Source organism: Diadema setosum, chromosome 19 (genome assembly GCF_964275005.1).
Source record: "Diadema setosum chromosome 19, eeDiaSeto1, whole genome shotgun sequence".
Classification (NCBI taxonomy): domain Eukaryota; kingdom Metazoa; phylum Echinodermata; class Echinoidea; order Diadematoida; family Diadematidae; genus Diadema; species Diadema setosum.
In genome coordinates this window covers 20,658,839-20,686,837 of record NC_092703.1, presented here as the reverse complement: position 1 = coordinate 20,686,837, position 27,999 = coordinate 20,658,839, and the positions used below count along the sequence as shown (strand labels likewise).

General features: G+C 39.8%; 1 protein-coding gene across 1 annotated transcript; it reads right to left on the bottom strand.

Moving 5' to 3' along the window:
* Positions 1-3: 3 nt before the first annotated feature.
* LOC140242324 (NACHT domain- and WD repeat-containing protein 1-like) lies at positions 4-27,978 on the bottom strand. The gene is made up of 27 exons (XM_072322064.1): positions 27,464-27,978; positions 26,197-26,387; positions 25,702-25,896; positions 22,002-22,221; positions 21,125-21,243; positions 20,273-20,528; positions 19,798-19,879; positions 16,564-16,672; positions 15,750-15,925; positions 14,816-14,880; positions 14,310-14,486; positions 13,753-13,952; positions 13,017-13,161; positions 12,022-12,265; positions 11,289-11,366; positions 10,600-10,780; positions 9,608-9,759; positions 8,526-8,664; positions 7,728-7,882; positions 6,740-6,832; positions 5,612-5,857; positions 4,281-4,460; positions 3,633-3,789; positions 3,007-3,142; positions 2,076-2,292; positions 1,040-1,316; positions 4-398 (listed from the first exon to the last, which is right to left on the bottom strand). Exons 1-27 carry the CDS (start codon positions 27,976-27,978, stop codon positions 4-6), a joined length of 5,100 nt encoding a protein of 1,699 aa, XP_072178165.1.
* Between the last annotated feature and the right edge of the window lie 21 nt (positions 27,979-27,999).

Here is a 27,999-nt window from a genome sequence, read left to right as displayed (position 1 = left end):
GGTTCATATGTTCCCTTCTGTCACCATCCGCAAGACGTGCACCGTCCCGTCGTCGACTCCAACGATGGCTCGGGTGCAGTCCGAGGAGAAGGCGTAGGCGGTCACGTCGTCGTTCTTCTCCTGGAACTTCCCCATGGGCTGGCCCTCTCCGACCCGCCTCGTCACCAGAATGCCCTGCTCGATGTAGCTCAGGAGGCAGCGCTGGGCGTTGGCCCTCGCATCGCCCCGGGCATCGACGAAGTTGGTGTACGGCACGCGAAGGTTGGTGAAGGACCCCGCCTGGCGGTCAGTGAAGATAATTTTGCCGGACTTTGGGTCCAGTACCTGGACCAGGGCCACTCCCTGCTTCTGCTGCTCCTGCATTATGCGCTTCATGCGGGCACTGCGTCTTTTACCATCTACAGGGTGATAAGATGGCAGAATTTCATGTGTTAATTGCTTTGAAGAGGAATTGAAAAGCCACAAAAAAAAAAAAAAACCCACACACAGTAGTAAAGCAAAAGCTGATTTGAAAGACCTACTGCGTATACTAGAATTGGCAAGCACTTCATGTGGAATTTACCTCAAACTGAAAGTAAGTAGTTGTTGTTTTATTTTTTCACAAAGAAATTTCATTTTTGCACTTTATAAGTTGATATATAATTATTATCATTACTATTATTTACATGTAAACATTCAGGCACAAATGAATGCCACACTAAATGATACACAGAATAAAATGCATAACTTGACAGACAGCTACAAACAATCTAAATAATCACAAACAGCCAAACAGTCTAAATAGACAGTCTAAATAAACAAACTGAAATTTGCTCAAAAAGGTACCAGTGAAATAAAGCCACAAACATGTTGAGGTCTGTGCAAAATCAGGCCCTTTATCATAACATATGCCTTCCATGTCATTGCATCATTTAATATAGTTTCATATGGGACCTTTTGACAACTTGCTCAAAAATTACTTGCAATTCTACAAAAAAGACATTGCCATAGTCTTCATACATAGGACTCTTGCGTCATCTCTTTTGAGGAGATCCCTTACTTTGACTGCTGAGTTGATCGTTGCCCTGGACATGCATGAATGTGATGAGCTGATCCCTGAGGTATCGAATCTTGTGATAGCGCGTCATCGTCACTCCCAGCTCCATCTCCGCGAGCGGGGTGCCCTTGGACCGGTCCCAGATCCTGATGATTGGTGGGTTGGCGAGGAAGGATGCGGTCTCCTTGGCGATGACCTGCGGGCTCAGGCTGTCGTCCGACACCTTGACCGCTATAGAGGCCAGCTGCTTCTGGTCTGGACTCATGGCGGTGGACATGATCTGTGGCAGATATTGGGCGATGGGTGATTACCTCAACTTTACAATTACCTCAACTTATAATAATGTAGTTGTCATCATCCAAGCAGCAACAAAGGTGGCCACAGCTGATTGGGTGCTGGTGGCTTCTTACACTAGAAACTGCTATTATTGCGAAGTAAAATTGTCAGGAACTGTCCTTTGATATAGGGTTGTGGTCTTCCTTCCCTCTCCATACAAACAATTTTTAGTTAGACCGATGAATGACTGCTGTTTATTAGAGTAAAACACCTTTTGAGAATCACTTGACTGAAATGACTGCTCAGTAGGATAACCTCCACACAGTCATATAAAAAAAAAAGCAAGGATGCACACTCAAGTGATATTTACGAAAATGTGAATTCATTCTACTAATATGTTCCTTTCATTTTCTCTGCGTATATGCCTCTTTCATTTTATGTCATTAACTTCTTTTTCGCTATGTCTCATATTACTTTCATTCATTTTATCAAATTGATAATCATGTCATCATTTATTATATCATTATCTTATGATCATCAAAATCAACACCATCATCATCACCATTACCATCAGCATTGTCACCCTCACCATCACCACCTCCACCACCACCATCACCATCACCACCACCATCACCACCACCACCATCACCACCATCACCACCACTCCCACCACCCTCATCATCATCACTATTATCATCATCACCATCATCCTCTTCTCCATCTTCACAGTAATTTCCAGAATCACCACTATCACCCTTCCCACCTTATACTGCGGGCCGTGGTCGAACTCTCTGACTGCCGAGGAGTAGCCATTGAAGAGCGGAATCTCGTCCGGGTAGGTCCTCCAGTCTTCCACGCAGGCGGGCGACATGATCTCCAGGAGGAAGATGGTGCCAGGCTTGTTGGTGGTGGTGAAGCAGGCCAGCCCCACATCCCTGACGTAGACGAAGAGGTAGCTGGGATCGACGTAGGGAATGAGCCTGTGTGATCAAAGCACACACGAGATAGAAACAACGACATGGTTCTGACGTTATGTGTGACAGAATTAGTTGAATACAAAGGGAACATTACTGAAGCACTGTAGTATTAAGTGGATGAGGCTCAAGATTTTTTAGCTCCTGACAAGTGATTCTGAAAGGGCATCCATCTGATGGAAACATCCTTAAGCAAGACGTTTCACCTAAAGCTGTATCAAGCCCTTCTGGACCTAGGAGAAAACTGGGCAGAATCAAAGCTGAAAATAAACTTCTGTGCATACATATTTACATATTTGGAGCTATTAAATGATTATAATTTCACACAGGGTTTTATTTTCTTTTTTTAATCAAATTCAGAGGCACAGTGTAAAAACTTCAGGAAAATAGACTGATGCCTTCCATTCACCAGGAATACATGAAGCATACAGTACTCTATGTCTCTCATGATGTGTAGACTATCATCTTTGTATCATGTCTAATGACCTGCAGGCTCGCACATCTTAATTTATTTCTGATTTACTGATATATTTCATGCACCTACTCAGAGATTGCCTTTGCTACACACGAGAACTAATTCATCAGCAGAAGTGTCTAAACTTATATAAAATGACACTGTCACACACACACTTTTTTATGCACTCCAACCACAAAAAGGGAATATATATTAAACAATATTTTTGGAAAAAAAAACATTGCAGTGAATGTGAGTTGCCGTACCTGTGTTGAACCATAATTGTAATTTTGTCGCTCACGCAAGGTGTTGCCTTCGTGTTCCAGATGCCGAAGTCGCTCGTGTTGCACGTAGCCACCACAAAGACACAGTCCTCAGAGATGCACACTACCTTCTCCAGATCTATGTGAATCACCATGGCAACCAAGTAATTCTCATTCTGTCTCTGTGGTTCTCAAACATGAATTAAACCACTCTGAAACTATCTTATAAGTCTAAATTGCAACATGCATTCCTTACATTATGGCATTATACAGAGTACATACATACCCATGTGACTAAAATATGCAGAAAGCATGATTATTCAACTCTCGCACATAACATATCCATAGCTCACTAACACATGTGTTTGGGCCTTCAAATATTGGATGGTCACATGAGTGAGAATATCTTTATGGTTAAAAAATATAAAAACAGAAAGGAACTTCAGGGACAACATCATAATGTAATTTATAGTGGATTGATTTCCCTTGAACCAGCACTGCTTTTTTTTTTTTTGTGCATTACCTGATTTCATTAGAATACTTTCTCTTTTTTTTTTCTTCTTTTTTCTTTCTTTCTTTCTTTTTTCTTTTTTTTTTTTTTTGGGGGGGGGGGGGGGGGTGCCACTTACTGCAGCTGGGCTTGGATGCTAGGATTCTGGTAGCCTGGGGTACACTCTGGTTCAGATCCCACAGGATGCACTGCTTGCCGTGGCAGGACGTGACCGCCTTGGAGCCGTCCGGTGAGAAGACACAGCCACTGACCGGGCCATCGTGGACATTCTGCACCTGTCAAACCATCAACCGATAGCAGAGATAATGACCCAAAATGATTTGGCTGCACCAAAACTTCACATACTTATAAGATATGATGAGAACTGTGGACATCTATATCACAAAAGAATTTTCTTCCTCCACCAGGGGCCCCATGACATTCTATGGAGAGGTTTGTTCACACACTAAGTTGCACTGATTGCAGTAACCAAGGCAACCACTTATGTGCACACAGCTGATTGGTTGTCACCTGTAACTACTGCTAAAGGAACAGCACATATTTGTGTACTGTAAAAATGGTAATTTTGCACAATTGCTCAGCATGAATCATGTGCAAAAATAAATAATTTTTTTTTTTCTGTTTGTGCAAAAAATGTTCACAATGCGAGAATTTTAATTTTTCCAGTTTAGGCCTTCGCTGACATTTAGGTGTAAATAACGGGAGAATCCTAGAGAGAGGACCCCCATCCTTTGTGAAGATGGCAGGGGAGAGTGTGTCTGCGTACCTTCACTTTGCTGGCTACTAGACCGCTGATGTGCTTGGTGTCCCAGATGCGCACCGTGTGGTCGTCGCTCCCCGTGGCCAGCATGCCAAACTGGGCACTCTTTTGGCAGAAGTCGCCGCACCGGATGGGCCCCTTGTGCCCTTCCAGACGGCGCCACTCCACCGACTTCATGCGTAACACCTGAGAACAAAGCAACAGTTTGGATTTTTCTGTTTTTTCCATTCCATTCAACATCAGCTTCAATTATTGTTAGATAGTATTGCTAAATCTACAAAATGTGTAATACTTATAGTAAAATTGTTTCTAACATAACTGTATACCTTAATGGTTTATTGAAGGAAAAAAGTGATATCTCCTTATATTTTAGGCTTTATTGCAAAATTTTTACATGGTAGGATGTTTTGTGATACAACTGACCTACACATATGCATCAAAAGTGATAACTCAGACATTTTTTAAATCACTGCTCCCACATGTAAATAGTACCAATAAATAACAGAGTCTACTCTGAAAGATGCCCACGGGACATGGCATAGACTGCAAGAAGTAATATATTAGAAAACTTTGCCCATATCTCCCTTTAACCCGATTCTCCACTTCCAGGGCAAAATTGTCAGTCTGTCCTTTCTTGAATACATTTGACATAAGATGTCTCTAATTATACAATACCTAATTAGAATGTAGTTATCTGATTGGTCCATTGCCCATCACATGACTTTTAGTTAAAAGTTCCATTGCACGCTCTAACAGTCAGCCGTGCAGTTTTGTTCGTGCAAAAATGGATAGCCCATGGCTGACGTCACCACTTTCCATAGAATCCCGTATTAAACTCACGATTTCCATCGCATTGCTCTGATGTCACAATGAACAAATATTTGCCGCCCGCACTCAACAATTACACGCGTGCTTACATGCGCGTACTTTTGTCACCCATTTTTTTGTTGTTGTAAACAACTTCAACTTATTGGCTTTGCGTAGACGTACGTACAAAGTGACTGTGACTGTGCGGCTACTCATTCGTCTTCCACGGAAAATGGTTGCCATTTCTGTGCTAAATTCAAGAATCTGTGTGGACCACATCTGTCGAGGTTCGAGGTGTGGTATAAAACAAATAGTGTATGGTCTTTACTCGTGCAATGGAACGAGATTTCGCACTCCGTGAAAGATGAGGCGCACTATTCAACCCGGCTTCGCCTCGTTGAATAGAGCTCCTCTATCTTTCACCTCGTGCAATATCTTGTGCAATCGCACTCATGACCATTCACTATTTGTATAATAGTGTTGTGGGTTTGTTTGTCTGTTTGTATTTTTTTTCTCTCTCCCTCTCTAACCTCAGCCTCTTCACCCTGGGATAGTGACAGGATGAAGTCGAGATTCGGCGAGAAGACGGCCGGCCCGACGTGGCAGTTGAGGGACAGCTTGTGACCGATGAAATTTCGCTCGTTGCCCTTGACCTGCCAGCGGTATGTGCCGTTGGGCAAGACACCGCAGAGGAACTTGTTGTCCGAGGAAAAGGCCAGGGAGGTCTCAGGGAGCATGTCCTGCTTTAAGTTGTCTCCTTCTAGGCGTTTCAGAACCTGCAAAAAGAGAACAAAATGCACGATTTCTCTGGGGGTGATAAAAATACATAATTCCTTAATTTTTTTCACCATTTCTTTTTGCTGCTTTTGCTTTCAAATGAGCCATGTCAAATTGACATATATATACATTACATAGTGTGCAAATTTTAAGCTTGTATCAATCGATATCAGACAAAATAAACATATATATCAAATTGTCATCTTCAAAAAAAATGCAAATGTGGGAGGTAAACACCCAATTCCTGTGGTCATTTAAATCATCATCATGTATGGAAGAAATAAGATGATTGTGGTATACAGGGAAGGGCAATGGGTTCTTTCAAAAAGAGATCAAGAGGTCAAATCCTGTGAAGAGCTCACATCAATGGACAAAATGTTTTGATCCATGATGTCCCCCCTGACCCAAGCGTAAAATGGGTACCTGGCAATGTTGGGGGCAATGATAATGGCAGGACTCTCTGGGAAAACATTTCTATTAACATTGAAGAGGCTACCCTGTATATAAAAGATCCTATCACTGTCATCACTGTTATAATGACCATGATTGAGATTGTGATTGTGATCATGGTGATTGTAATTCTGGTCATCATCATGATAATCCTAATTCCTATTCTTCTTTTTATTATTATCATGAATATTATCATCATAATAATCATCATCATTATCATTACCATAATTATCATAACATCATCATTACTATCATTATGTTACTTCTATCACTAAAAGGCATAAACTTGGAACTGGACTGAGAGTCATACGACTGGAATGTATTGTATAGACAGTATATATTCTACATCCAATTATCTCCCCAGACTGCCACTGTGGGAACGGAAAGTGAAAGTCAATGTTGCCGGATGACGACAGAACATCGATGCTGACCTTATCGGAGGAGATGTCAAAGATGAAGATATCCTTGTAGGCGATGCCGAGCATTTTGCCGTTGGGGGAGAAAGCCACTGCCTTGGCACGGCACTGAGAAAGACAATGGAGAGAAAGAATGAGAAAGAATCCATTGAGAGCACAAGGAAAATGCATGGGATAAGCATCTGAGCAGAATTACACGGCTGAACTGAATAACTTCAAACACACAAGTTGTTCTCATGAAGACCATACTTGTACTTGAATATGTTTGAAGTGAATTTAAACTACATGTAATCATTGAGCATACAATACCATGGGTCCATGTCATCACATCTAAAACAAATTATTTCATTTGATGGTCTGATTGGATTTTTTTTTTTTAAGTAAAGCGATTTTAGGGAAAGGCTTCTACTGAACCTTTAGAGAAATAGAGAAATAGTTAAATTAAACATGATGATTGATTCGGTTCCCATTGACACTTGTATGAATCATACCTGAAAATGTATTTCACATCACATCTCAGTTTGCATGTGTGGAATTTTCAGCATTAGCATGAATCTCTAGGTTCACATGGCATTTAGATGCTCACAAGATGTACACATTTCATCAGGAGAGTATCGAGACATAGGTCAAATTCATAATTGATTGGAATCATTGGTAAGACAACAATTTCAACAATCACAACAAGAATTTTCTATCATAAAACAGGTGTAAACTATTAGAGAGTGGTATATCTCAAGAAAGAACAAAAAGGCAACATATGTGTACAAACTTGCCTGTGAGAATTAAAAAAAAATGTATACAAATCCATGCCTATTTCTATTGATTCATGTATATATATATATATATATATATATATATATATATATATATATATATATATATATATACACACATATATACACATGCATGGATTTTATGACAGCCAGACAAAGTAGGGCAAATCAGTCTTGGCCAAAAGAAAGCGATAAAATGCCATTGGTCACCTCTCACAATGTCCACTCACCCTGAGGTCAATCTTTTGGACCACCTTGCCACTGACCGCATTGAAGATGGTCACTCGGCCAAAGGAGTAAAGATAGAGGTGCTTTGAGTTGGCCGTCACGAACATGGCGCCATTCGTCGGCTCCACCTCCGCTACAATGCGGCGCAGCAGTTTGCCTGCACATAGAAAACCAAGTATGAAAATATTTTGGAATAGTGGTTAACTTACATCATCTCTTAGGAACCCCTAAATTTGCAACCTGAAGATCGGCATTGATACTTCAAAATGCATGGCAAGAAAGTTTAAATTCACTAACTGAGTCATAATGCATCATGATAAACACTGAGGTTACCCCTTTGAATTCAAATGAAACTGCTACAATACAGAAACTCCTCCTATTTTCACTGCCCATGTAAATTCAACTAGGGAGGGTTGGAAAAAAACAACAAATAAGAAACACACATAAAAGAAAATATCTTTAAGCAATAAGTTTGAAGATGATGCCTGATGCACTACATGTGTTCTCTACAGAGATACAGCCTTTGAATTATCTTTTTACTTAACAGAAAACTCATGTACTGCAAGTAAATATCAATTTGTTTCATTTCCTCTAAACATACACACACTGGACAGCTATTTTGTAAAAACAAAACAAAACAAAACAAAGCAAAGATAATCTAATCCCTTTCTCAGAAAAACATAGGCACTCTTCAATCAACATCCTACACGTATTGTGTATTTCTTGAAAAAGTAGCCACTGACATTTTCTGACATTTCAATTTTCAACAAAAAGAGAAAAATATAGATAAAAATATATACCTTTTGATAGTCCTGCCTCCCCAACTCCATAGACTCCAATGGACTTTGGTTCCATGATGGCCACCCAGTTGGAGTTTGGAGGGAAGATGGCACTGTGTGCTGTCGTTTCTATGGTAACCTCCAGAGCACCACTGGCAACCTTTATTTTTTTTTTAAATATAGAGAAAGAAGATGCTGAGGTGACTTGTTCATTTACATCAAATCTTACTCACTGCATACATTAAAGGGACTGTCCAGTACTGGTTGAGGTGAGAATTCAGCTTGTTACGTTTTGCGAGATATTTAGAAACCACTCTGTGAAATGTTACAAAGCATATAATTGTATGGGGAATCAAAAGTTTATTTGATGAAAATCGGTTTTGAAATTACTGAGATATCTAAAAACAAGGAAAAACAAAGAGATCCAATAAAAGTCGTGGCCTGTCAATTTCATTAGGATCGCTTTTTTGGATATCTCAGCCATTTCAAGGCCAATTTTCATCAAATAAAAGTTTAATCCTTCTTGAAATTACAAGCTCTTTCATATTTCACAAGAGGTTTCGCATTATCTCACCAAAAAATGCTAAAAACCTGAATCCTCACCTCAACCAGTACTGTACAGTCCCTTTAATATCACATGATTCATATATTATGATGATAAGGCAAAGAGGCAGAACAAAAGAAATGAAAGCTCTGTAATTATTTCTGATGTAGTAATCCTTTTTACACATTAATGATGGACAAAGGAGGTGTTTATGCCAAACTATGTCCCAATAAAGCAGTTTATGGGTTCCAGATAAGCTACGGGGAAAAAAAACACACACAAAAGTTTGCTACCATGAATTTTGTTGAACTCAAGCAGTAATCTCACTGACAACATTACAGATTTTTGAGTGAGCACTGTACCTACCTATTAGGTATATATGTCTCACAGTATGACTTATTTCAAAAAGTGTGTAATTTTTTGAATTAAGATTGATAAACATTTGCTTACATGGGAAAAAAAAACACATGTAAAACTGCAGACTTCATATGGAGATATTAGTCATGGTGAAGTGGTACATTGTGACTTTAAAATTTCCACTAAATGCAGGCGCACTTACCCTCCAAATTCTGACAGTGTTGTCAGAACAGGCAGTGACAAGGAACTTTCCCTTTGGAGAGAATTGGACCAGCGTGACTGGTGCAGTGTGGGTAAGGGTCATGACCTCAGCACTCTGGATTTGACTCTTAGACAAGGACTGCCAGCACAGCACTTGAGGAAGAAAATTTGAAATAAAATGAAACAAAATACAAACCATGATAAAGTGTTAAAGAAGGAAAGGAAAATATTTTAACACTGATATTTATCTAATGAGAATACTAATAGTAAATCAAAGTGATACCACAAGGAGTATATATAACAAGATCATGACTATCATCATCATAATCCATCATCATCACTAGCAGTGACAGTGCCACTGCCTAATTATCATTACTGCATGCATCATCATTGGCAGCATCACCATAAACATTATTACTAACATCATCATGGTCAAAACCACCACCACCACCATCATCAGTATCTTTGTAAACATAAGCGTATCATATTCACCATCATCACATCGTCACCATTGTCATCATCATCATATCATCATCATTATTATAGAAATGTCATCATTACCATCATCACATCACATTGTCATCATCATCATCATCATGCCATCACATTGCAATCATCACAATTTCATCATCTCATCGTCATCAACATCATTATCATATCATCATCTTCATCATTGTCATCCATCATCATCACATTATTAATATCACAATGCCATCATCATCTCATCATCACCATCTCTGTCATCTCAACATCATATCATCATCATCACAACACCTTCATAACATCCTGATTACTGTCATCACTATCACCATCACATCATTATTATATCATCATCATCTTTGCCCTCATCATCATGCCATCATCTTGTCATCATCACCATCACAGTGTCACTGTCATCATCATCATCATCATCATCATCAGCCTCTTCTTCCTCCTCTTCATCTCCACCATCATCATCATCAAAATGGACATCAAGAAGGATGTGGATCTCACTCTTGCTGTGGTTCTCCTTGATGTACGCGCTGGCGACCTGGCAGCAGGCTGAGGAGTCCGGTTCGTTGAGTGCCTGCTGAGTGATGAGCTCTGGGTTGCGCTGGATGATTGCAGCATTGGCCCTCACCATGGCATAGAAGTCCTGCAGCTTTGAGCTCCTGTGATCACTCAGGTCGGCAGCCTGATTCACAGCAGGGGCAAAATTCAGGCAATGAAGGATGGATTCATACATGTTAACTCTTCAGGACGGCACCATTTAAATCGCAACTTTATGTGACCAAAAGAAAGGTACAAGCTAGATTGTGTCTTTACATATATCAACACATCGGTTGTAGCAGCAAGAGTATCTGGTATTCATAAAACCTTTCCTTAGAGCACACTGTGTGGTTTCACAAAGGATGACACAACTACATGCAACAGGTTTATACATTCTTGACGAGCCCTTCGAAAGGAAAGTTCAGGCTTACAACCTATTTGTAAATTATAATTTGCACTAGTTGTACCAATTCTAAAGTTGGACACAAGACTCTTCGAGGAATTAACTTTCTCTTTGACACTGATATCAGTATATGAAGCTACACTTTATGAATGGAAACCAGTTGTGGATAAATATATCAATATAAGAGGCATTGAAGGCAAAAGGGGGGGGGGGGGGAGGAGAATCCTCTTTTTACAAAGCAAGACCTCACCTCTGCCAATTCAAGGAGCAGCTGGTATATTCTCCCAGTCCGGCATTTGGCCTCCAGCCATGGAATGGAGCACATGACCTGTCAGGCAACATTTAAGCAGGAAGAAAGGATATTTCATATTAACAGATGCTGGGTTTGGTATGCTTAGACATATCACATTTGTCATGTTTGCCCCCGCCTTTTCTATTTCAATCTCAGTTGGCAAAGTCATATCTTGAAGGATTAAGACTTATTTCGCATTCATTGCACCTCAATAAACATTACATTATTCTGACATGATTCATCAGCTGTATATGTCTATCTTTTTTCTTTTTTTTTTTGGTAATAAAGTTAATTGAATTAGTGCATCTAATGCATATCTTTAGAGTCTAATTGACAATGGTTTAATGAATGCGCAAAGCTGAAGAAATGCTAAATATGCTACAGAATGACTGGTAAAGTCAAACCTGTCAACAGCGGCCACCCATTGTTGCCTGGAAATGAAATTTGCATAATTACAAGAGAATATAAAAGAAAAGTGGCGAGCACAATAGGCATACTCATGACAGCAACATAGAATTTTTGCTTTTGCCTTCTACCATACCAGGAGGCAGAGAAGGGGGGGGGGGGGGACAAAAGAGGAGAATAAAAAGAGGTAAACAGCAAAAGAGTTAAAGAGCAAGAGAAGAGGGGGGCATGAATATGGACCCCATATTGATACAAAGTGTCCTTCAAGAATGAGAGAACTCCATACCGATTCCACCTCCTCCCACATTTCAGCCTTCACGAGGTGGGTGGGCAACTCCGTCAACTTCCGGAGGTTGTACCGCGTTGCCTGGGCAACGTCAGACCTCCTCATCTTCAGCAGGGCGGAGCCGAGGCTGCGGGCGGCTTCTCGCTTGCCGTCCAGGACCAGGGGCTGGCTCTGGACCTGTCTGAAGGCGATGTCCACCTTCTTGGTCCGCTTGTCCACGTAGGGCTTGGGCTGATACGCCCATCTGAGAAAATAACAATTTGATTCTTTAATGCTCTTTTAAAAGCTCTCAGCTCGAATACTCCCTATCTCTTTCTCTCTCTCCTCTTTCACCTTGTTAGTTCCGCTCAGAAATAATATTCAGCAAAAGACTAACCCTTTTTCTCCACTTTTCTCTCACATTTAATCTTTCCAATTCCAAGAGTCCTTTGATAAGGACTAATACCACAAGGCTTTGCAGCAAAAATCTACACTACTGGTATATATAGTTTAAAGAATCCTATCATTCCAACATGAACTGGGTTTGGGCTTCTGGACTAGTTTTACTACAGCTGGCATATACATGACAAGCTTGATATTGTTGCTGTTGCACCTGTCAATAAGAATGGCATTTCACACAGAGCGCCTAAAATGCTTGAATTCATTATGACTATAATCTGTCATAATATACATCTATCTTATAAAATAAGATAGGTGCACATTCATGCTCAAAACAACAAAGAAAGAATGCAAAGTAAACTGTGAGAAATTGAAAAAAATTGCTTTTACACACTGTTCTGTTGAATGGCTGAAGTTACTACACACTAATACTTGTCAGACTTCTATACTCGTGCACTTGTAGAGGACAAAAAAACAACAACAACAACAACAACAAAAATCTACCACAAGTGCTATTTAAAGCAGTCTCCTGTTATTCAAAGACATGATTTGCTTCATCTACAGTCCACAGTGCAATGATGACTGAGGAAGGAGAATGGTAGGGCTTTGCAACTCACCTCTCCATGAAGTAGTCTGCTATGTTCTGGTGGAGCTGCTTCCGGGTAGGTTCCACATAGCGGCGGTGTGCCACTTCAAAGAAGATGCGATGGTACCACCGGTAGACTACCATGTTGTCTGCTCCACTCTCAACCAGGTAGTCTCCTACAAGGAAAAAGAAAATTCTTCTATATGTAAATGTCTTAACACAATGGCAACTAAATCAAGGAACAGCTACTCATATAGACAGCAGTCTTTGAAATTACTTATCTAAAACTTATGCCTGCATGGTGGAAGATTCTACTTTAGCTTTTCAAAAATTTCTCCAGAACATTTCAGATGTTTATTTTGATTATACGAACTCAAAGTGAAGTTGAAATGCACCCAGAAACATAACTTAATTTTCAGATACGAAAAAGTCTATCATAGGCATCTTTCAGCATTATCATCATATTTAATTAAGAAGTGTTTCCCCCAAAATGGCGCAGAATGATAACAAATTGAGTGAATGAAACTATGACAAAATCTTATGACAAACAATAATGATCATAAGAGACAATTGGTACACCGAAGAAGGCTTACAAATAATGATAACATGATCGAAATTGAATAGAAAGATAACTGAAAGAAATCACTAGAAAGAAGTTTGGGGTTTCTCTTTCCACGAAGTTGATGGAAAAGCACTTGTTTTCCTGGATCACAAAACCTTGGTAGCTTTTCAAACAAGAGAGAGAGAGAGAGGAAAAAAGGCTTTACCTAAGGATAGGCGTAACCGAGTCCATAGGAGGGGCGGAAGACGGCGAACCGGGGGAACAAAGTACTCGTAAACATCTTCCAGCACCGTGTCATCACAGGACAGGATGTCCATCAGCTCGTTGGCGGTCAAGCCAGACCGCGAACAGGTCAGATAGCCGAGGGCACGGGCCACAAAGATCATCCCGTGCTGCTCTTCCAGCCTGTTAAGTGGACAGGAGGACAAGAGGGTCAAAGGGTCAGCCTTGACCAATTCTGTACATTTCATTCATACCAGCTCATGCATAGACTAACATAATGTATGGCATGAAATTTGTAATTGTACTCAATCCATCACCATAATCATTTCAACAACAACAACAACAATTCTTCCAAGGTTTTTTTTTCTCATAGGCTGCATATTGCACAAATTTTGAACCTTTTAAAGTAGACATTCAGGTGCAAATGCAAGAGATGAAATTTCTAAAGCAGGTAGTACAAACTTATTTACAAATGCATTGCAAATGTATTTCAGAGGAGGTTAAGTCTCTGAAAGCTGCAAAGACTGCCCATGTACTCACTCCTCAAACAGCTGTGTGATGATGCCCGTGATGGTACCGGCCAGTCGGCAGGTGGACAGCGGGGTGTACGAGTGCCAGGCGTCAGCCATGTCACAGGCGATCTTTATGTACAGCGCCGTGGGCTTGTTGTCCTGGTGCGCCCTTAGAACGATCTTCTTCTGCTCCTTGGTCAGCGTCCTGATGGTAAAGGTCAGAGGTGACAGAGGAGGATTAAGTGATGGATGAAGGTAGCAAAAACAATGTGACCCAATACTGTGCATTATTTGTTTTATAAATGGTGACATGATTAAAATCTGCAGCAGCCATTTTTTTTTTTCACATGATTCGCGGGCTAGCACCAGCTCCAAGCTAATCCAACTGAACATACAAAATGATTGCAATACAATCATAATACAAAGGCAATGCAGCTATGCGCGGACAAGCGGTTGTCAGTACCCGTCATTATTATGCTAACTATTTTGTAATATGCTAATGCCACGAGACAAGTAAAAGGAGATTGTACTCACCTGCCTACTCTGTTCATGAGGCTGTCGATAATGTCTGATTTTGCGCTGTCTTTGATCGGTTTCATCTGAATTGGAAAAGAGAAGACAAGTCCAGCTAAATTACTACTCACAATGCTGTCGTAAAAGATCAGTTACTGTGACATGCACTCATTAGACATGTTGCCTTGTGTATCCCCAAATCCTCACCCTAATAGGCAGCCCATGCCATCCTGCACTTCACAAATCTGAGGGACTGCGTGTTTTGTCTCTTGATAACCAACTAAATCCCACAAACCATGTATCTCTTGCTTGCTGCTGTAATTTTTAATTTTCATAATGTGGAAATACTTTTCATTGCTATTGTTCCATGAGTTAGAGTAAAAAAAAAATCTATTCTCATTTCAGCCCTGTACCTTTTGTATGTAATTGTTTATCTTCAGTAGCACAAAAATCAAAAACCTCTAAATGAAGTGAAGTTGGTGACTGATCCTTGAATGGCAACACTTTATAGATTGTTAATTCAAGTAAATGCTTCTATTCCAAATAGGCAACTATTTGTCTACTTCCAGATTTTGTGCAGACTGAATAAATTGTAGCCACTTCCTTCTCATCTTTAACCAACATAGGATACGTCTTAAAATTCAGTTGCCAACTTAATGAGGGTGAGGGATAATTTCTGTGGGAAAATTACTGTAAGATGTGACAGGTTAATTGGAGAACAGTCTTCACATTCACACTTGTCATCAAATCTAAAATAAGACAACAACAAACTCTCCAATGTTGCTGTTGTTTTTCCCCCTCCAGTTTCTCTGTGTGGATGTTCAAAGGGGTAAGCCTCCCCTGTTTCAGTAAACAAGGCACTGTTCAAATCTGGGGCAATCTGACGGGAAAGTGACACATTCCATGCTACAGACAACATCTAGCTGGCCAGAAAATGAGATGGGTTTATTCTGACCTCCATGAAGAACTTCATGTCGTTGACCAGATTCTTGATGGCAGACAGACAGAAGCCAGCGTCTGGCCTCACTGTGACCACCATGTGGACGTAACTGGGCAGTTGCCGTGGCAACCAGAGGAGGTCTCGACCCTGGTACTCATCGGATAGCTGGTCCAGCGAGTCAAGGAAGATCACTGCACAAGGAGCCAAGGGGGAGAGAGAGAGAAAGAATCTTGGATTACTTGGGGGAAACAGCTCTCTACATTAAAACTGCTTACTTTCTGACTTGGTCAAGAATGCGGCATATGAGTGTGTAAAGATAATAAATTGGCATTGCTGGAGTGTAGCACATACATTCTAACAAACTAAGTCTTTTCATGTCATCCAACCAAATTAATCAATCCTGAGAAGGACAGGCCCTTTGATCATACATTTGCTTGAAACATATTATAAGGGAATGAATTGAATTCAGATTTGAAAGCTTTTCTTCCTGTCAACACATAGCAATGCCCCCTGTCACTGAGATAGGCAAATTTCTAGGTAGAACCCAAATGACCCTTTCAATGCTTGTCTTGTTCTGGGAGAACTATTATTTCAGTTTTCTGGTATGAAGACATTATGAAAGCACAAACAGGCATAACTCAACAGACTTACTGGATACATTTTGCTTTTCATGAGATGCGACAGTAAATTCTGAAGTCACATTGTTTTTATTTGTGTCAAAAAACTTCTTGCCGAGGTGCTGAGTTGCCAATCTCAGTCATGGCATCCAGTATTCCAAGCAGCCTGCCCTCTATAGTTCTGATAACACCTCTGAGGGAGAGGTACGTACTGATTGGATTGGTCTTGGAAGCCATCCCCAAGAGCTCAGCAAACTTGACTTCAAGCTGTTTGTAGTCATGAGGAACATCCCCCTCATCCAGGTCTAGACAGAAGGAGATCTGGTGGAGGAGATTGGGGTATACATTTGGTAATGATGACAATAGTTGGTATTGTTGTACTGATGGTGATGAAGAAAAGGACAAATAGAACAAGAACCTCAACCTCATCACTGGTGACAGTAATGACAATAACAGTACGGTGAAACCCCCTTGTATCGAGTTCGCCTATAACGAGGAACCGCTTTTAACGTTGGTCCCATTTTCCTTTGAGTGTAAACCTATGGTAAAATGGATTGGATTACAAGTTCGGTTATAATGAGATTCCGGTTATAACGAGATTCCGGTTATAACGAGGACATCTTTGGTGCGTCATGATAAAGAAACACATAAGCAATTGGATTGTACATTATTTTGGGTTGAACCATGATATGGATGTGTCTGTGCGTGGTTGAAGGTGTGTGTATGTGGTTGAGTGTGTGCACGTGGATGAGTTAGTGTGCGGTACACGCGCGCGTGTATTGTGTAGTTATTTGAGTTTGTCTGAAGAATATGAGGTATTCATCAATATCATATGAGCTCCCTCGTGGAGACGTAATGAGCTCCTTTATGGAGACAATATGAGCTCCCTCGTGGAGACTTTATGAGCTCCTTTGTGGAGACAATATGAGCTCCCTCGTGGAGACGATATGAGCTCCCTCGAGGAGACTTGGTATGCATTTAATATTCTTGTTTATATCTCTTTAAGATCTATAATGTTTGTTTTATGTTATAAGTGCTGTCTGGGGCAAATTATTTGTATAGGGCCCCATTTCTCTCTCTCTCTCTTCTTTCGATCTTTAAAATAACAACAACAATTGGATTGGATACAACGAGGTTCCATTTCTTGACCTGCTGCTTTCAAACACGCGACAGACGAAACATTGAAAACCAAATTCACGCTATCCTTCTGTTCTCTTTCCCGTTCTGCAAAGTCATTCTGAACACATAGCGCGCACGTGTACTGTATGTGCATAAACACGTGAGCTTTATTGTAGCGATCCTCATACCGTCTCTCTACATGAATGATCTGAGGCGGGAAGAGGAAACAAATGTGCTAGGCTCAGCCGTTATCCTCTTTTATCCTCCATTATCAGTGACAAATGCCGAGTACCGTTCTTTGCATGTTTTCTTATAAACCATGCGATAAGACACACGGATATCGTCTGATGTTCTTCAGTCTTTGAATATAATCATTTGATTTTTTTTTTCCCGAAATACGTGTAGGCCTACTTGATATTAGCTCAAACCAGTCCGTAACGTAAAAAAAAAATGCTCATTCAAAACTGTTTCATCCAATGAAACAAACTGGTGGCAGAACATAGAGAAATATGTTTTTGGAATGCATGTGCAGCTTATCATAATCCTTTCCATGTTAGTTCCCACTTCCAGTTGTTTTGTTGGCTGAGAAACATTGATGTGTACACAACGTAAAGGTTACAGCCGAAATAATTAATGAAATCATTGTGAGGTTCATTATTATTTCACACTTTTTTTTTCTTTTTTACAAATGAATAATTTCATTCTTTCAGACTGGTCCGTTAAAATGAGGAAGAGATAGGCGTAAAAAGGATCACGAATTCAACCATGTAGTGTACCTTTCAAGAATACATGTACAACATGCAAAGAGATTTGGGGGAGAAAAATACAAAACACATTTTCAACACGAGGGAATAATTCATGAAATTATCGCGATTCTGCTGGGTGCACACAGCGTAAAATAAGTTGAATAATACATGTTACTCTGCTTGCGCCCATGTTCAGAAAAAAAGTAACAAATGCATTTAATACAATGTGATTTTGTTTATCAAAATTTTATACTGTATTTCACAAATGATATTTTCATTCGTTCAGAATGGTTTTATACAAGAGGAAGAGATAGGTGTAGAAAGGATTATGAATTCAACCCTACCATGCACTTTTCAAGAACGCATACACAACACACGTGAAGAGATTTTTCGGAAGAAAAACAAAGAACGCATTTTTAACTCCCCCCTTTTTTTTTGTTCTTTTGGTATCAACTCACAAATGATTCCTTTTTATTCTTTCTCAATAATAATGATCCATTTACTTGTGTAATAACAACACAAAGACTGCTCATAAGTTTGATTGCTTGGTATGTGACTCCATGCTTATGTTTTTCTTTGTTTCAGTGCGTACAGTTATAACAAGGAACCGGTCATAACGAGGCAATATTGGCGGTCCTACAGGCCTCGTTATAACGGGGTTTCACTGCATCATTCAAATTGTTGAAAGTCTTCTGTCAAGTTTTTTTTTTTTTTTTATTGCAACTGATTGACAAATTGTCCTACAGTGAAGTAAATAAACACTAAATTGATCAGCATTTTAGTAGTAGCCATGACAAAGGAAATCATGGGCATACATACTCGAGCAGGATTTGAACCTATGACCTCCTTATCATCAGACAGGTGTCTCATCCACTAGACCACCAAGCTTCCACCTGACAGCCAGTGTTGGTTCTAATCCTCTTAGCAAGCAGCGGGCACTGCATAATTATTACAAGGCAGGTGCCAAAATGTGTCTCGCCCATTCAAGTAGAAGAAATGAATGTTCTTCTAACTCCCGGAAGTTCATTGACCCCACTTATGACCTTTGACCCTGTGGTGACCTTCAACTCCCCAAGGGACATTTACCAGCCAAGTTTGGTTACAAACAGACATATGGATCGAAAGTTATGAGCCATAATCGAAACACGCCGTAAAAACTTAACATTGGGCCATAAAAGTTTGTTGACCCTGTCTGTGACCTTTGATCTTGTGATGACCTTGAACTCCCCAAGGGACATTTACCATCCAAGTTTGGTCATGAACGGCTATAGGGATCAAAAGTTATGAGCCATAATCGAAACGCACCATAAAAACTTAACATTGGGCCCTAAAGTTCATTGACCCTGCCTGTGACCTTTGACCTTGAGGTGACCCTCATGTTTGGTAAAATGTGTAACTTTGTATAATCACTCTTCCCTCCAAATTTGATTGAAATTGAAGTCCTCAGTAGAGAGTTATTCAAGTTTTTGTAGCGTTACGGACGGACGATTATTATTATTATTATTATTATTGTAAGTCATTATGCAAATGAGGAATATGTGCTTTTTTTTTTGTTAGACATCACAGGAATATTGAACAGACCTGTTCACAAATGCTGAAGAGGAGATCCCTGATGTTTGAAGACTGAGGAGTGATACCAATGAAACGGATCACATGCTTAGGCCTGCCAATAGAGACACAAAGAGAAATATGCTAATAAGGCATATCACAACATACTTTATAGAGCACTGACTCACTGTGGCAATGAATGTACGACACATAAAGGACATCCAAGCAATAATCCTGATTACTGAATAACCTCTTCTTCTCTTTGTCCTTCTTCTTTTTCTCTGACACGTTCTTCTCTTTATAATCTTCTTCTCCCTTTTCATCATCATCTTCATCTTCTTCTCTAGCCATTTTCTTGTTCTTTTTTTCCTTCTTCTAATTGTTATAATCATCACTATTAAAAGCATTGCAATTACTGCTATTATGATCACTTTTTTACTACTCCTTTTGGAATTAATTGTGTTTCCATCTGTACTTATATCATCATCATCATCAAACAGCACTATACCTGTTTTCTTGTGTGCCCTGGTACCTGTCCAGCGACATGCTGAAGAGTTTGGCGATGAGCGAGGTCTTGCCGGAGCCGCCGATGCCGTGGATGACGTAGGGCTTGCGGCCGTGCTCCTGCCCCAGGTGGGCCAGGAGGGTACCGAGGGGCTCCTCCTGGCCAATGACTGTCTCCGCCCTCTCCCGGCAGAAGGTGCTGTGGGAGAGGACCTCCATGTACAGCTGGTTGTCCATGTGCTGCAGGGAGGTGCGAGCATCTGGGGAACCAAAAGATAAGTGAGTATATAGAACGGGTAGAGAAAATACTGTGATCTTACTGTTCAAGAGCTGTGTGTTGATTTTTACTAGCCGGACTTTGCCTCACTAATGATAGCCACTATAAACATATTATCGCACACTTGTAGCTAGAATTTGCATACAGGCAAACGTTCACACATTCAGTAAGAAATGCCTACTAGCTAGCTCACCATGCATCCAATATTTTCTGAATACATGGTTTGCATCTATAGCAAGTCAAAAGGAAATGCATTCAGTACATTCGTCATCATGCTACATGATCAAAGAATGGATTTCTGGCAACAAAAAAAAATATGTTCCCTGTTCCATAAAACAGATTTCCTTTTTGGTCTAATAGAAATGAATAACTTTTCTAAAGATTGAGCTCCAACCACAGCAAAGATACATTGTGACTGATATTGAGTGTACACCTACATTATTCACCTTTCTTGCTTTTTGTTTTGTTTGTTTCTTGTTTTGTTTTGCTTTTGTTTTTTGCAAATACACCATGATCACCTGGAAAAGTGTATTTCATCACTACTGGAGAATAAAGTAAATGTCTATTGACAATGCTCACATGACTTGATGGAGTTGATCATAAACATGCAGAACTTGTCACAAAAGTTCCTCAGAGTTTCCTTGTTCCACTCGTCATTCATCATGGTCTCACGGCTAGACCTGTACCTCAGCGAGTATCTGTAAAAGCAAAGGTCAGGGGTCATGATGGTTCCATTAGTTTGCATCGATCTTTCAACATACAGATATGCATAAACTCACAGACAACTAGAAAGATATACACCGATAGATACCAAATGGATAGATTGATAGACAGATATATAAATAGATATGTAGATAGATACATACATACATACATCAACATACCTTAATGCATAGTACATACATACATCAACATACAAATATGCATACATACATACATATATACATACATACATACATACCTGGTACATGTATGTATATGTAGATAGATAGATAGATAGATAGATAGATAGATAGATAGATAGATAGATAGATAGATAGATAGATAGATAAACAGACAGACAGATAGATGCATATAGATGATATGAACATACAGGTACACTAATGGACAGAGATGCAAATATGGATTTGAGGCTAACTTAATACATAGTGACCTGTGACTGATATCATTGTTTCAGGATATTGTGAAAACTTTTTAAGGACCTTATCTTTGCTATTGTATGAGAGTTTCATGAAATTGTGAAACTTTTCAAAGACTATATCTCTATCACATTTTCGAAGTTGTGCTGTCTCCTCCTACATGAGCCATTACTTTGTCTAAATCAACATGACACATTCCCCAGGACTACAAAGAAAGACAACTGAGAACAGTTGGCCTACTTGCAGAGCGTGTTGGCTGGGAGTTTTTGAAACAGAAAAGGGGGGGGGGGGGAGGAGAGAAAAGTAAACTGGCTTACTTGCAGAGCGCGTCGGCTGGGAGTTTTTGAACCAAGTACTCCTTGAGTTCCACCAGCTTCTGCTGGCTCTGGATCTGAGCCTGCTGGTCGCCGCAGTCCAGGAAGCGTTTGGCGTAGTCCTCCTTCTCGTCAATTCCCGACAGATAGCGACTGAACATGAAGCAGCGCGACACCTGGTCTGCCTCCGTCTTCATCCCTTTCAGGCCCTCATGGATCTCTCCTACGGAGGAAGAAAAATTATACAATTAAATTTTAATGAAGACGGTTTTAACAAAAATTCTCATTACAGCAAAGTAAAAATTCAGGTCAACAAATTTACCTTCATATATCTATATCTATTTGGCTATAATAAAACTTTGATACGATGAAAGAAAACTGCTGGTCTTAAGAACTTTGCTTTAATGGGAGTGCACTGTACTTCTTGTGAGATGTGTGAGGCTTTCATCTGAATCTGAACTTTCTTTTCTATATTTCAGCATAAATTTCCTGTTTCCTGTTCCAGTGTAGTGCTCTTATTTTCGGTGGCACTGACTGTACTTCTCATGCACATAAATCTCTCGGTGATAACACGTCGCAATCAATGAAAGGCAAAATCATGTCATACAGCAATACCATGGCGTGGTATTTGGGTATCACAAACACAATGGTGTGCCACAATAAGGAGTGAAAATGGTGAGTAAAGTTTGTGCCAGCACACAACAAAGAGACTGAAAATAAAACCTTGACATTTCACAACTGGGTGTCACGACAAAAGAAAGTCAGACATATCATTCATTTCTCCCACATATTTGACACAGCATGTGGTAAGCATCCATCACTTTTGACAGGTAAACACCCTTACGTTTTACTCCAGTACTTGCCCACCGATAAATTGGGTTGCCCCAGGCAGGCAAGAATGTGGGATAGTATCATTCTGAACAGACAAAGAAAGAGATGAACTTTGACCCTGATCAACAGAATGGCACCCTTTTGTGGGAGGGGAAAATGATGATTGTATGAAAGTAAAAAAAAAAAAAAACACTTTCATGTTATTATTACTCATTCATAGGCTTCAAGATGGATATAGTTTACCGCACATAAAATGAATTTTTCAAAGAGGTGAGCATGGAACATACATGCATGTGGCCATCCCTATGTTAAGGTACAATGATGTTTTCAACCAGTGGGAACTGACTGAAAAGCTGCAAAATGTACTTGTTACATCTCTAAAGACTGCAAACAGTCATTCAGATCAATACTAATTGCCGTCCCTTTTCTTCTATTCATTCTGTGATTTACGACTGCATCAAGATAAGGCAAACCACATGAATACTGAACAAACTACAGTCCCACATGAAAGAGCAGCCTCTTTTCACGCTTGACAAAACAGTGGCGCATGATAAAATGTTCAGCGAGTTCCACTTCTGCATGAATGATCTGAGGCATTGTTCACATATTTTACTGCTATGAGGAGAGATATATGGCCTATGATCACAATGAAAGGAGCATTTTCAACTGTGGCTGGAAAGCATTACTGTCTAGTGTTGTGTCAAGTATGTGTCCGAAAGAATTGTGTAAGGAACACTAAGATCTGTATCATGATGGTACAAGGCAACGATTGCCATCTGTAACAAGTAAGTCTTTTGGGAAGGTGGGGGGGGGGCGGATGGCAGGAACCACAGGTACTTCCACTGCCCTCTTATGCACTGTGATCCTAACTAATTTCACATACTAAATTTCTCTCTCTAAAGTAAACTCTCATTTCTTCCTTTTCTTTTTTTTTTTTTTAAATCATCATCTTTTACAACATTCTGTCACATTCTTATTCTAGATCTAGAAGCATCAATTCTACTAGTCCCACTAAAAATACTCTCTCTCTCTCTCTCAAGGAAAAAAAAAATGATGGGGGCAGGCAACTTCCCATGCTACTCCTCACTGAATCTGCTGTATACATCCCACAAAAAAAAACAAAAAAACAACAACCAAGATTATGACATCATAAGACAGATGGTAAAATTGGTCGAGACACATGGTATCGAACAAAATAAAAGTTGTTTCTATTCTCAAGTTATATGGCATGTAATAAGTGCAAGACATGCTTTGTCTTTCACACAATACTTGTCTGACAGAGAATTTGGTTGCCTTACGTAAAAAATGAATACAGCACCAAGAACAGGAGGAAATGTAGAAAAAAAAGTTATAGGAAACAAGATCTAAAGATCAAGTACAACCTGTTTCTACATAATGGCATTGTACCCTGAAAAAATAATGATGGTTTGAAAGAGAAACAAATGCAAAACAAAACAAACAAGTGAATGCCTATTATTCATTCTTTCATACACAGCACACAAGAAACCCTTATATACATAATGGCATTGTCATACCATGAGAACTGACTGAAAATTTGTCATGTAATCTTTATATCTTGGGCTGTGCACAGTCATTCAAAATCAATAGTGACTGCCATCTAGTTGAGAATCTCTTTATTCCACTATGCTCTACAATCAAATCACAACAAAGCAACTACAAAAGTGCACAAAAATACTTCCACCCTATTAAACCTGAAGGGGGAAAGAAACACATATATCCTTGTTCACAGTCGATTAAACAAACTTGATAAATTCAAATGATTAAAAAATATGTCAGGTTTGGCATGAAGCATTAAACTTTGCGAAGAACTTTTCACAACAATGTATTGTAAAGCGTTTCTTCAGGCTTGCTGTAAAGAACTGAATGTGACTTGAAACTTACTTCCATAAGTTACAAGAGATTGAAAAGACCAAGGGATATGAGAAGCAGAGAGAGGGAAAGAGAACTATATAACGGAAAGATGACAAATAAAAAAAAAAAACACCAAGAAATATACAAAGATAGATCTAGATAGATAGATAGATAGATAGAAAGATAAATAAATAAATAAATAAATAAATAAATAAATAAATAAATAGATAGATAGATAGATCTAGATAGGTAGATACACAGACATATATGAGTAATAAAATAAGGAGAAGTGTTGAGAGTATATGTGAGAGAGAGAAAAAAAAAAGGAATAGAATGTGATGAGAGACAGACAAGAATAGGAAAGTTTATGAAGGCTTGTACAGTGAATTTTTCACAAACTTGTATTAGTACAGACGTGCATTCTTTAAACTTTCCTGTTCTCGTCTCTGTCTCTCAGTGTGCGATATTTTGCAACTCATCTTATGTTGTGCTGCACATGTTCGATGTTATGTCTCATGTTTTGCGCACAAATTTTCTCAGTACCGGTAGTTTGATGTTTCTCAAGTTTCATACATGTTTTTCATGTGTTTGATTCCATTTTATTTTGAGCATGTTGGCAATTCTCAAGGATATTTCATAACATGTTGTTGGCTTTTGAGGATATTTAAGAATTTGAGAATGTTGCAGTGACACACTCAAACCCCTCATGGACCACCATGACCCTTACAATTGTTTCTTAAAATTTTCCCCAGTACACAATTTGTCACCTCCCCCCCCCCCAATAAAAAAAATGAATGAATGAATGAATGAATGAATGAATGAATGAATGAATGAATGAATGAATGAATCAATCAATCAATCAATCAATCAATCAATCAATCAATCAATCAATCAATCAATCAATCAATCAACCAATCAAATAAAATAAAGACAAGTCTTAATATAGTTTGCAAGAAGAAGGACAAATGACATTTGGAGAATTCAAGATCCACCTAAATACCTTCTGTGATGGACTGGGTAAGTTCCTGGACTAACTGTGGTTCCAGACCACAGTGCCTGATAGCACGGAAGATGGAGGTCTGCATGACTTGGAATATCCTGTACCACTCGGCCCAGTCCACCATAGCCAGCTCTGTGTTGGAGCTGTAGAAATTCTTCAGCTTGGAATTGATGGGTTGCAGCAGGTAGGTGACCTCTGTGGACATATTGAAATTAAACAAAATGAATAACAGAGAGTAGATGATAATAATGATATCAAAGAAAACAGCATTTTCACCCGTGTAGAGCATGCCTTTTAGAGGCCGAAACAACAGGGAGTTTCATATAACTGAAACTACGCTTTCTTTTGTTTGTAGTGTGACTGCGTGCTAAAACTTCTGAAAGTCATTCGGAAGCAAACACTATACGCATAGAGCTCTTCTTGTATTGTGACTGCTACATTGTACAGTGTTTTATGAAACTGACTCCATATACGAAGTAGTCAAAGATGTCTTACCAAGACTATTGGTGTCCGCCTTGTACCACTCCTTCATCAGGTTTACAGTTTCCATCGACTCCTTAGTCTCCTCCTTCTCCAAATGGCCCAGGACCATCTGGTAGACGACTTCTGGAAGCTTAGGCGGTATGGGGCGATAGCCGTACTTGTCTCCCAGGATGGCAACAAAGTACGGACCGATCGAATTTTCTCTGTCGTGGTGAGAAAGTGGGACATATAAATTTCAGTATCAATGAAATCTGTACAGCTGTAAACTTTCCAATATGTGCCTATCCTTTGCAAATCCTTAATTGTTTTACATCAAATCTACCTTCGGTCCATGAAGAAAATTTTGTTCATTTTTCTACTCCTAGGGCATAGATAACATTTTAAATATACCCACACTTCAGGCTGTAGCTTAACCTGTTGAGGACAGACTGATTTTGCTACAACATGCATGGAATTTCCCATTTACAACTGTACTTGCCCAAGTATACTCGGAACTCATCCTCAAAGGGTGAACAGGCTACTTGGTACTTAATTAGCATGAACTTAATCCCCTTTGATACTTGACTTTATTTAAAATGCAAGGTAAGACAACCCAGTCGAACCCCAATGCCACAGTCCATCACAAAAGCCAAGGTGCTGTGAGCAGTATTGGGGATAACTGTTAAGTAATCCCTTTTCATTAACGGTTAAACTTCAGGACATCTGAACCAAATGAAAGAGCCAGTGAGCCAGTGGATGTGGTGAGTGGCAAACAGAGCAAGCACGAGGGAAGCTTTGGATATGAGCCTGATGAGATTATATCTAAACTTGTCCAAAACATTGTTACATTGCTCATGCTACAAATCCCTTCCTGTTCTTCAAGAAATATTTTGTGTTTGTCAATTATTTTGGGTGTTTTTCTTTTGATTTTTTGTCCTTCAAAACAATGCACTCCTGGAGTGAAAATGGAGGTACATTACAAATGTGAGTAGTACAACATTTTTCTGAGTAAGAGTTGAAAGATCATGAACGCCAGTTACTATTAACAGAAATCTTTCTTATGATAACAATATTCTACCACAAAACAGGAAACACAACAATTAGAAGAGAAACCTCAAGGTGTTATGCTTGATGGTATATTGACATCAAATTTGCCTTCACTCTTGCTTGCTTTCACCTTAAATTTCAATGGAAATCTTGTTGCTATGTTCTGATTCTACAATAGAATATATCCTGTAAAATGATTCTCATCAAAGTGCTTTCCCCATTTTGATTGTAAAATGACTTGGCATGAACCTACCTACACCTAGCCACCTCACGGAGGCAAATCTCTGCTGCCATGTGTCGGTTGGAAGCCCCCTGTCGAATCCCCCACCTGAAGTCCACAACGTTGAAATCCATGCCAATTTGCCGACAGTAGTCCCTTATGTAGGGATACACGTCGGTGAGCAATGTGTCTCTCTCGATCATGGTGTCCGTGAACGTGGAGCTAATGAAGACCCAAACCTCGCGCCCGCTGCGGGGCACACTCTCTGGAGGAATCGTGCCATTGATCATCGCCTGGAAGTGTTCCGTGCTCTCCAGTTCTATCGTGTTCAACGCAAGTTTCTCTCGTTCAAGGTCAAAGTCGAGGGCAGCATTCTTCAAAAGGGTACGCCACGGCTCCCGGTCATTGCGCATGGCACTCCAGAGGCCGCTATTGAAGTTGTGAAAGCGGATGGCTGCCTTCAGGCCAATCCACGCTTTGGAGGACTTCTTGTACACATCCTTATTTGCGATGGCAGGAATATGATGTATCGAGCCGGAGGTGCCCATATCTTATTGGGAATACCTTTC